We start from the raw sequence: 11,893 nt of genomic DNA on the forward strand, positions 1-11,893 counted from the left end.
AACGTGTGTTATTACGTAAACTACGATTACCGTACCTTCCGTTACTACTTTGGAAACGCTTTTGTCGAAATTGTACGTGAGGTATTGGAAGAAAAGAGGGATAGACATTTACTGCTCTATAGTCGATTAGCATTCTATGTACTTGAAATTGCCGGAAATCCTGGTTTCGGACGACGAAAGTCGAAAGATAAGGACGCATTCTCGGGGATTCTGGTCAGACGACGGAGGGTAGAAGTGGTCGGGGCCAAACGTTTTATCTTTGACTTATCGCGGCTACTTCTGCCGCCTAACCTGCCTCGTAACGAGAAAACAATTCCATTTTCGAATATCACCTACGCGACCAAGAATACGGTCGCTCTCTACCAAAAAAAAAGAAAAAAAAAAAGAAAGCAACGAAAAAAAGGTAAAGGGGAAAGTAGGTTTAAAAGCAGGCGCTTTAAATGCATCCTACTTTCGACTTTTATGTTTTGACGACGCGAACAGAGAGAAGGATAGGTGAAAACGTCCATCGATTCGCAACTACGTACGCAAAATCGTACGAACGAATCGTACATCGTTTGATTCGCGTAGCTACTAAAAGTTTGTTTCGCGCGCATGGTGTAATTAATGTAAACGAATAGCAACAATTACGAGGAGGTTTCTAGACGGGGTTCGCGATATCGATCAAGTTCTCGAAAGGCGGTCGGTGAAGAAAATTGCTCACATTTCTTAGGATAGGGTTGCAGAGAGCAAGACGCGTATTTCGTTTTTCGAAAGCAACGAGCATCAAGCTCGAGGCCCTAAAGAGCAACAACGAAGAACAGACAGCGGATCCGGCGCTGACGCTCATTACGATGATTGGCAGATTCAATTAACGAGCAGCCGGGCTCCAGCACGGCGGGGTCGCCTCGGCTTAACCTCGGCTAAATATTATTAATAATAATCAGCTCATTACCGGCTCCATTAATTATCCGGCTGTGTATACGAGTTATCCAGCCTCCAGGAGCGCACTAGATTCCATACAATTCCAACGATATTCACCGATAATCGATATGAAACGTACGAGAGTTCGCTATCTCGTTTATTAGTTAGCCGTCGTTAGGATCAGGCTAATCGTAACATCGAAACACGCTGTTCGATACCTTTACAAAAAAACGTTGCAACAGGATATTGAACGAAGGCAAAAATCCAATCAACAGGCGATTCCTCTTTCCCCATTAAACGAAACCATTGCGTACTAAAACCTGTGCTCGTTCCTCGATCTTTTTCAATGATCGTAAGATTATACAGCTATATATCTATATATATATATATATATATAAGATTTCGATGCGTCGATATGAAACGATCGTCATGAATTGCACGTAACAAAAGAGCAGCTTGGTAACCGAATCGATGTGAATTCCGAGATTGTTTCGAACGACCGGCTTGAGTATCGGTTTAAACGGCAGAAGGGAAAAGAAAAACTGGAATATTAATCCATTTAACAAACTCATTATCGATGAGATATATCGAACGTTTACTGTGCGCGTCGGCGGTGCGAACGTGCTCCTCCTATCCCGAAGGAACCCCGGTAATATTAGCGGGTTGGCACCCCTGCGGCTTGATTTACGGGCGCGCACTAACGAGCCTGGGTCTGCGCTGAACGCGAAGAGGTGGTGCATCTCCGTTCACCAGCTCTCGATCGGCCGACAGTGTTCTGGCCGCACGATGCGCCACGATCAACGGTATCGCCGAAAATTTATTCCGCGCCCATCAACCTTCCGACCGTCTAAGATACCAACAATCCATTCGCGTATCATAAACAACGTTCTAGCGTCCGCGAAATACGACCAACGCCATTCCATTCGTTCGTCCTATACGCGACTCTCTTTGAAATGCGATTCGTCGCACGCTACCTTCCTTCGATGCTACAATATCGGCGCCAATGCTCTAGAAACACCACATTCAGCATGGATGCACCGAGGAGGGATAAAAGCCAGTCGAAACGTTGAATCCGACAATATGCCAAACGGCTTGAAAACTCGAAACGGGCCGGCATCGCCGGCCCCCGAGGGCTGATTGGACCGTATTTGGCTGTAATTAAGGCACCGGCGGCGGCCATTAGCGACCGTGAAAACGAACAACATTGTTCCCCGGGCGAAACCCGACCGGTGCTCATCGACGCGTACTGGCATATATCAAACTCTCCAACGACCAATCGAAATTTTTACACGAAACCGAGATGCCAATAAACAGACAATGTGTATAAATTAACGCACGGAATAGCTTAACGCGTATAAAATTTCGTCTCTGCGAAGATTACGACAAGACCTTATTTATTGTATTACCATCTATTTGTCCTATTTTGTCCCGGTAGACTTCGTATAAATCATATATATATATATATATATATATATATATATATATATATATATATATATGTATTAACAAAATTTGTAAGGACGATATAGGCGAGAAACAAAGAAACTTTCCATCTGTCGCTTGTTAAAACATTCAATCGTAATAAATTCGTATTCTATTTACCGACGGTTATTATCGTTACAGGCAAGCTGATGCTGATCGTGGTACAGCTAACTCCTTTAGAAATCCAAAAGGTTCGTCAAGAACAGCGGCGGACGTGAAAAGTAATCGTTAGTTGGCAGGGAATACTCGTGAGGCTATGGCTGACAGATCAGAACGAATACGACAACAATACTGTTCGACTCGCGTAATTGGCGCCATGGGCACCCGGTGGGAGCATCTCATGGCAGACCGAGGTGAGACGCCGATACAGGATGAAGAGATTTACAATGTTCCCGGCCGTAAAATAATCAATAAAATCTGTACAATGTAAAGAAACGGACGTGCGGCAGTGATTTAGTATGCGGAGCGCCGGCTCCGCTATTCTCTCCTTCCTTCGAATGCTTTTCTGTGCTATCCTTAAGGCCCGATTACGCGATCGAATCGTTGCCGTCCGTTCGATTATTTCAATTTTCGATAGTTTCTAACTTCACCGAATTACCAACTATCGTATCTACGCGATAATCGCCATCTAACGTCGTCTTGTCTTTTGAAAAATTCAATTTATTTATCGAAATAATAGTATGGTAAAATTAAAACGACAGTGAGACTTTCTGTTATAATAAAGAAACGATATTGGTAAATAGATTTTTATTCGTCGCTACATCTCGACGTAACGATGACAATAATTTAGCTCCCGAAATTTGCCAATCGTCGGTAAAGCTTAATAACGATGATAAAGTAAATCGTTGAAAGTGCTGTTCCGCATTCCTTGACACGTCTTTATCCGTAAAACGAGCGCCACTATACATAATGGAGACCAAGGAGGTAATCAGGGACGAGTAATCAAGTCGTATGGGCGGATTCAATGTGAGTGGAGCTTTAGGTTTCTGGTGGGAAATACAGCGAGTCGCCGCAGGGTTTTGCAGCAGGAGCCGACTATGGTGACGAATTTACGAGCTCCTTACGAGGCTGCCTTCTTCGAGCATAGCAAGCAATAAAGTACGAGGCCAGAGGATATTCGAAACAATCGTCTGAAAGGCCAGGACCTATCTCCACGCAAAATCCTCCGATCAAATTTAAAACTGATTTACGAGTGATCGCTTATCGACCTTCGTCTTCTCATCCGTCCCGATCGCGTTCGTTTTACTTCCTGGTAGACCCCCCTCGCGAAATATTTTACGTTAAATATCGGCGTAGATTAATTGCCGCCAAAAATTCCTATGACGCTCTAGATATGACAAGATGCAACGCAAGGTACCAACAAGGTTCGGGAAAAATTTCAGAACAAAAGCTAAGGAAAAGATGGATATATCGTCACTTACTGGATAAGAATGCAGGAATAAAGGTAGACAGAGGTTGTTCTCCACGGGATTGGAAGAATAAACATTCATCTCGACGACTAGAAATTGTCTTCTCACAAAGCAATTAACCAACATGGCGTCGACGTGCTCGATTCGATTACTGTGGCGCTACCTACCGGATCGACTACCTTTCGATACAATCGAATTCTTCTCGTGGAAATAATTCGCGCGAAAATGAATTTTATTTAATCCTTTGAATTTTCGTTGAACGTCGGATTGCTGAACGTCGATGTGGCCTGTTTGTAAATCGGATTGTCGGCCTAAATAAATTGGTTATTACATCAATAAAATGAATTTATTTAAACATATTGAAATAAAAAATTAACGTTATTTACCCTATCCCACTTAGCCAGGGCTCGTTCTCGCTCGAATTTTGCATATTCTCGTTTATCGTGGATCGTCGTTACTATCTTCCAGACGAGAAGAACGAAGAAACCGATAATCACGGTGCTAATGATTAATCCCACAGCGACACCTATGGCACGAAAGTTAAAATTCATATATTACGAAATATATAAATTATATTTGATTTATCATAATCTGCTTACCGAGGACGTTGATAGGAGTAGGACATACCCTCTCCTTTTCAGCGAGAATCTTGTATATCTTAATATCTCCTCCGCTACCACCTCTGTAATATTCGTACTTGAATACAAACGTACATCCAGCGTCTCCTGGAGTTCGACAAATACGAGCTCCGGTCTCTTGATCCTTCTCCGGATCCTCTACGACCTTATCTACCTATTTAATTGGAAATTGCAGGCGCATGAACTGACGCTCCGTGAAACTTATAAATATATTTCTAGAGAATACCGGCTTACGATATCTATCTCATGCAGACACGCGTCGCACTTTCCATTTCCAGCAAAAGGCCCGGTTCCGTACGCCATGCATTCGACGCAGTTCTTCAGTTCCTCGCATCGTTGTCCAGGACATATCTGAAATCACGAAAACACGCATTCGTCGTAACCGTTGTCTAACAAAGTGAATATTCGGATTTTCTTGAAGCGGAAGGAAACCTACAGGACACTCTTCGCAGTACTGTCCAGAATATCGAATGTTGTCTTTTTCATGACAATGACAGCTACCGCAAATGCAGTCCCCGCGTCCACTGCAAATCTCCATGGTTTCACCGTTGCTTGGTATGCATGTGCTATTCGTTTCTTTGCAATCGCACGTCTCGCCGCCCCATCCCGGCAAGCAATTGCAAGTCCCGCACTCGCACTTGCCTCGCCCGCCGCAAACCTTAAACGCAACAACGTCAGACGGAATAATAGAATACACGCAAACGCGTGTAATTTATCTACCGTCTACCTGAAAGGTACTGTACAGGTTTCCTTAAAAGGGAAATTACCCGAGCAACTTCATCGTACGAATAAACGATTCCGAAGTGAGTTTACGATACGCGAATATACGTTCGGTCCGTGGCTGATAACACGAGCTGGGTGATTGCCGATTCTGATTACGCCTGTATTCATTGTACAATTTCTACACCGTACGTGAAATCGTTTAGCTGTCATCCTTCTCGTATCTTAAAGTATCTTTCGCTAACCCTTGAGAACCATCTTTGTCCTTGTATTTTGCATATCTTGCACGCAACACCAGAGTGTTTGCCGCTTCACCGATTACGACACATATCAAAAAACAATTGTTAAAAATAATGGTTTAAATGTCGACGAATCTTCGAATACAACTGTTCGTACAATTGAGTCTATAGGTTTATATTTAACAAGTCCATAACAATCACCTAGCGTAGTCAACGTGTCATTGAAGCAAGCGTTCACTTACCAATCCCTCGCTGCGTTTGCAAGAAAAGTTATCGCACTCGCAATATTTCCCATAAAAAACTTCTTGCGGATTAGGACGCTTCGCGCAATCACATACACCGCACTTGCAGTCTCCATGGCCGCTACAAATCTCAGTGGTCTCGTTGTTAGGCTTGCAGTCGGCCATGGCAGCTGCGCTCTCAGCGCCGGCATCGTTCCCTTCGCATTCACACTGCTTCCCGTAAAAGCCCTCGTTGCAAGAACATACACCGCAAACCGAAGTACCGTTTCCTCTGCAATCTTCCGAAGCTGCCACGTATCCCTACATTTTCATTCGAGGCGCGTGAGACAAGTTTAAACGAGAGAAATCGCGCTCAATCGTCATTCTTACCGGATGTCCTGGATGTTCGCAAGGACAATCGCAGATAATGCTCAGCTCGATCGTCAAACTCTCGTCTATACCTCTCGGCTTTATCTGCATACTTGTCTGCCATTCGCTGGAATTCGCTGGACATTCGGTCGCCTACGACCAGCAAGAACATTTCGCATCTCGCAAGACGAAATTACACAGAATCTTACAGCATGCCGATGAACTTGTCCGATTTATGCAAGTACCTGTAATGTTACTTCGAATTCGACGACGTTGCCCACTCGTAATCCCCCGCATTTTTGTCGTTCTTTCAATTCCACGTTCTTCTCCAAACATCGAGAGTAGTATTTCACATCGATCATTTTCGGCGCATTATCCGTCATTGTTATGGAATTAACCAGTTTCTAAACAAATTGTCAAGCTTGCGCTTATCTATGAAACGCGTAATAAAGTTAGGAAGATTAGTAAATTCATACCTCGTATTCTCCTCTGATAAGGTCAACTATGCTTTTAGAGTTGTTCCGTATCGTTTCGATAGAGGAGCCACCGATGCTTTCGCTCAACAATTCATACGTCTTTCTCCTGTCGCTTTTTACCGCGAATATGATGTTGATATTACGCTCGCGAGCTATTTTGTTGATCTACATTCGATAGTAGAATAAAACTGTAAATGAATGCTTCGCCTCTGCACGTCTAATCGACTAAATAGAAAGTTGCATACTTGAGATATGGACGGATAATCTTGGAGAAGCGAGTGCGTGTAGAACCCTTTCTCGTCCAAATGACAGAGACAATCGTTGGGTTCGATAATTCCTGCCAGCTGAAACGCGATCGTGTTTAGTACTCGAACGAAGAAAAAGCAATCTACGTTTAACCGCGTTTACGTACTCTACCATCTCCAGCGGTATGGAAACTGGCGTCTGTGGAGAAAACAATAAGATGTCGAGCATCCTGTCGCCAGCCAATTTCCTTGGTGCAAACCATCGCTTGCATCATCGCATCGAGACCACCCTCGGGCGCGTCCAAGTTACCAGACACCGGTGCTTCTCGTACGCGAGTCTATGCCAAAAAGCAATCGATCAGCATCAAGAGGTTGGAAAGTAACGCGCGAGACAAATGATACGGTGAAACGACTTTTGAAACGAACTTTGAAAAGATCAATGTTCTCGCTAAGAGGCATTTGATGCTTATAATCGTACGGCGCTGCGCATGGCTTTCCTGTTTTCAAAGTACACGGCGATTTTAATCTGCAAGAAAATTACGGATCAGGAAAGCGTAGCGATATCGACAGAACAAAAATCGTCAAAGTTTCAAGATACTTCTCCGGTTGCGTACTAGTCATAGGCAATACAACTTTGTCCACGAAACTACCGAATCCTAGTCGAAAGTTCGAAGTCAAGTTTCGCATAGCATCTGCCAATTCATGTCCCAATTCTGACAATAAATTCCTAGAATCCTCCATAGATGCCGATAAGTCCATCAGATAATACAGATCAACCGGATAACCCTCTGCCTGGCTATATTTTAAAGTCAATCGGTATTTCTCGCCTGTGAAATTCGATCAGACGTATCAATTGGAATCAAATTTCTACCCGAGAGAAATAACTTAATCGTAGGTGCTAAACGTTATACTTTCCTCGTCTTAGTGTCAAGCGAATTCTCTGAGGTTGAATTTGAACTGGATCTGTGCCTCTCGTCGAAGACAACGGTCGATCTTCGAGTATCAGCATCTGATTCATCTCATCTATTACGTCCGACGTTCGACACCAGTGATCGCCTTCGTTTGAAAATTTTTCTCTGGTGACACAACGAACCAATGGACTGTTCACGCTTTGATTGGAAACCTAACCATAAATTCCTTATTATTTTCGAATCGGTGAAACTTTTTCTTTAACGATTTAAAAACGATAACCACCGGAGTAGAGCACCAAACACATCGTGGAATCTGTAGACAATTTTTGCAAGTTTGTTGAGACGCGCAAAGGCTTTCCGGATCTTTGTATTCACAAAACACCAACGAGAAGAATTGAACCCAGAAGAGAAATATCGTCCAGCGAGTCATAGCTTCTCTCTTAATGTCACTTTAATTTTAAACGAGCAAGGTGTGGCTACACTGGTAAGTTACAAGGATATTGTGGCATCCCACGGAAATGACTCCGAGATAAAGTGACCATGCGTCATTAGGTAACTATTTTTACTGACAAAGTTTATGTCTTAATCAACGGTAAGGTAAGCGTTAAACAAAGGCCTTTATTTTCAGTTACGATCATGGCATTAGAAATCTATTGAACATCTTCGAGCAGGAAATTTTATTATAAAATGATATAATTCAATGAATTTAAATACCGAGAATATACAAGAATATTATTATATTACGTAAACATTTAATTTATTACGCTAAAGCACAGACCGCTAAAGTATGATATAGTGACATCTTTTATGTCTTTAGTAATTTAGAAAGTGTCAGCTATAGATACCATCGCATGATAAGTATATATAGCTTCTATATCATATTCTGGAAATGCAACTTACAGTATATTGTCCAGCCATGCGTTGAAATGATGAACTAAGTATATTGAAACGTCAAAAGATGGCGCAATACATTTAACCGGAAATTAGAAATTGAAAATCGACAGCGGCGAAAGAACTGTAGACGAAGGTTCGTGCTCGTTCAGTGATCATTCTCTTTCGTCGGCTGGTTTTGGATACAACGGTAGGTGCGTTAATTTAAGGTACACTTTTACTTAAAATTCGTTGTAGACTTGAATATTTTCATTTGAATATGCAACGCTACTGTTATTGATTACGTAAGAGAACATGCAAGAATGTTCCACATCGTACATCTCATTAATTTACACCGGATAACCTATGAAAAAACTTCTCCCGTTTACGTTTAATGAATGAAATAACGCGCCAGTGTCTCGACATTAATTAAAAATAATGGTTTTAATCGTGTTCATTAAACTTTTGTGTTCAATCGCTCTATTTTTGTCTTGAAAACCGTTTCATTGTGAATGTATAGATTCACTTAACCACGCGTAGCATTTTCATGAAAACAAATAAAAGATCAACTAAACTGTTTATTTTAACTGAACTTTATGTTCAGATAAAAACTAAATTACACTAAATCAACGGTAGATTTTGTGTTATAAAATGTATTTGTTTATTTTCATGCATTTGATGTATGCGATATCGTGTACAAATGGAGTCATAAATGTGCCGTAAGCGTCGTCACACGCCATTTTTGTATTCCAGCTTATATCACGTGTGCATAGTTTCCTAGTATTACAAAATCTAGTTTTTGATGTTGTATAATGGGAATATTAATGATAACATAAAGTTAATAATAATAATGAAGTGTAAATTTGATTACCCACATATTATGTAAATTTAGCATTATATAAATTTTACTGTGGTTGAATATCAAAGGCCTTGAGTCAGAATATTTTCTATTTTGATAACTTTTTATTAATGCTTCGAATAACGTGTATTTATACGACATTTTTCCTCGCTTGTTTCTTTAAAATCTAGATTGTCCTAACAAAATTTTCTCAGAAAAATCTGGTACACTCTGTATAACATTTCGAAATATTAAACTGCAACAAATAAAATTTTATTACGTTTCTGTCATTGAATGAAAATATCATGTATTATTACATAAATATACTTAAATATAGAAGAACATTATAATCTTAGACGGCGCCAAGCCATGTTTATCCAACAGTATCCGTTAAGGTTGTTTTATACATGAACATAATAATAGCTTTGCTAACAAAAATATCATGGACCTTGTGTTATACATCAAACGGTCGATGTCTTAGCGATATAGAGTATCAATAATTACGGTTCTTGGTAACCTCGACAAAGTGTCACCTGAAATCGAAAAAAGAATTTACGTAAATCTTCATGTTGAAAAGGTTAAATAGCGATATCTCGATATTTACGCAATACATAGTACTCTTTTGACGAAACATAGCATGCCTTGATCACTTATCAATGCAACTTTCATATCATTGATATTCTGCATTTCCTGTGTACTTCTCAGTTTCCAAAAGTAAAATATTAAACAAATTGTTTAGCGTAATTTAAAAAAATTGAAATAGTAAATAAAAATTCATGATATATAGCGTGAAATAATTTTAAAAATAAAATAGCTTTTTTAACATAATTTTATGAACAATTTTGTACATTGACGCTACCATTCTCTATAAAAATCAAATGCAAGGATCAATTCTAGGCATGATAAAAATGTGTGGTTTTTGACAGCGCAATCCGAATTGTTTACAATAACCAATTTGGATGTGATCCAATGTTACATATTCTCGATCTGTAAATTTGACACCCGCCTTTTTTTTTGTAGATTATATAACAAATACGTGATCTACACATTCTACATTTTTTTTTAGAGTACGAAGAAAAGCCGTGGTTTAAAGATGTATCTGACTCCTGCAACCCTCTATGCTTTTAGATTATCATTCCAACAGGTAAAGTATTTTCGACATGTAAAGGTAAATGTTATGTAATAGCGTTTACTGTGCTTCTCCTAGAAAAATAAAATCTTGAAATATTATACCTTTTTCGATTCGTTTGAACCTTAACATCACGAAAGAAAATTAATTGATTGTTTGTTGTAGGGATCTGTCTCGTCTGTGTTCCGCAGAAATTCGATCGATCGCCTTACCACCACATCAGCATGTATGCTTGCAATTATTGGCCTATCTATGAGCGTATTTTCTGTGAGGAAGTTGCTAGCCTCGAAACACAATGGTCGTTCGTAAAATTGTTATTAAAGTCAGCAGCAACAGATCAATCCGAAAAAAGAGGAAAGACAGCGTAATTGTTTGGGACGAAAGATTCTCACCGAATATTAGAATATTACAGAAACTCCCTTGATTGTATTATATAGCGGAAATCAGAAGTCTTATATTATCGCGTCGTATCCCGCAAACGTTAATCTTTTTCTAACGAAACACATTAACTACATTGAACACGCGTGCGATTTCACATTTTAATAAATACTTCAAATGAGAAACAAAGACTTAAAGTAGGGATAACTATAAAAATGTAAAACGTATAATGTAATTTCGCGTAAGCGATATAAATCGACAATTGTTTCGTATTGCGGAACTCTTTATGTATTCAGTTAACATGCCATGTACAGAAAAACGATAATTTTGCGATTCGATCATTTTGGATGGATGATTTGTAAGAACTCGTAAGAGCCTTTAAACATGTTACTTTATGGCACGAAACCGGTTTATCGAAGTTTTATTGCGATTGTTGCTGCTACTCAGTCACAGACACTGATGAGTTATAATAAGTAATATAAGCGCAATGTTGTACACTTGTATAGATTGTATTCACTTCATCGTAGTCAAATGATACAAATTTTTTTGTCCCATAAAACTGTTAATTCACTTTTAATAGTAGATTTATGTTTTATATGCCCTAGTCCTACTTTACGGTTCTACAAAATTGCACTAAAATTTATAATATTCCTAAACACGTAAATATCTTAAACAAAATGTTACCGTGTACTTATGGGTATATTCGTAGCATTGGCGATATCATTAGGTACAGTCTCTTCGTAACTATGAATTAATAAAAAGCGACAGAATCATGTTTATTAGACTTAATGTGTACATTTATTTATAATTATCATACAATCTCACACTCGATATTTATCGACTCGACGTCTCTCACCTATATACTCTCGCACTCGTTCTTTCAAGCTCGCGATTTTATCTCGTATTCTCGTAAAACATCTCATCCACACCAGGGGAACATCGACGATAACAACCGTCATCAAATGTATCGCACGCAAAAAAATTTCACGTCTTTTTAATATGTAAAAAAATATCTGATTTGTAGAAGTTATACGTTAGTCGATGCTTCCCTTTGTGTGCATGCGT

At 39.8% G+C, this 11,893-nt stretch overlaps 2 protein-coding genes across 3 annotated transcripts; one reads left to right on the top strand and one right to left on the bottom strand.

The window, feature by feature from the left end:
* Positions 1 to 3,103: 3,103 nt before the first annotated feature.
* Positions 3,104 to 8,182, bottom strand: LOC117207675 (integrin beta-PS-like). Of its 2 annotated transcripts, none has more exons than XM_033448095.1 (15): positions 7,897 to 8,182; positions 7,618 to 7,825; positions 7,301 to 7,529; positions 7,129 to 7,228; positions 6,870 to 7,040; positions 6,703 to 6,801; positions 6,458 to 6,622; positions 6,227 to 6,385; positions 6,003 to 6,134; positions 5,634 to 5,933; positions 4,869 to 5,090; positions 4,667 to 4,783; positions 4,394 to 4,586; positions 4,181 to 4,320; positions 3,104 to 4,105 (listed from the first exon to the last, which is right to left on the bottom strand). In XM_033448095.1, the coding sequence occupies exons 1-15, from the start codon at positions 8,041 to 8,043 to the stop codon at positions 4,031 to 4,033; spliced, it is 2,457 nt and encodes an 818-aa protein (XP_033303986.1). In that variant the 5' UTR covers positions 8,044 to 8,182; the 3' UTR covers positions 3,104 to 4,030. The 2 variants fall into 2 exon arrangements, with proteins under 2 accessions (XP_033303986.1, XP_033303977.1); XM_033448086.1 differs by having other exon boundaries at positions 4,394 to 4,582; positions 4,663 to 4,783.
* On the top strand, positions 8,179 to 11,612 carry LOC117207699. The gene is made up of 3 exons (XM_033448134.1): positions 8,179 to 8,210; positions 10,388 to 10,465; positions 10,616 to 11,612. The coding sequence occupies exons 2-3, from the start codon at positions 10,415 to 10,417 to the stop codon at positions 10,757 to 10,759; spliced, it is 195 nt and encodes a 64-aa protein (XP_033304025.1). The 5' UTR covers positions 8,179 to 8,210; positions 10,388 to 10,414; the 3' UTR covers positions 10,760 to 11,612.
* The last annotated feature ends 281 nt before the right edge of the window (positions 11,613 to 11,893 follow it).

Source organism: Bombus bifarius, unplaced genomic scaffold (assembly GCF_011952205.1).
Source record: "Bombus bifarius isolate JDL3187 unplaced genomic scaffold, Bbif_JDL3187 scf7180000007966, whole genome shotgun sequence".
Classification (NCBI taxonomy): Eukaryota; Metazoa; Arthropoda; class Insecta; order Hymenoptera; family Apidae; genus Bombus; species Bombus bifarius.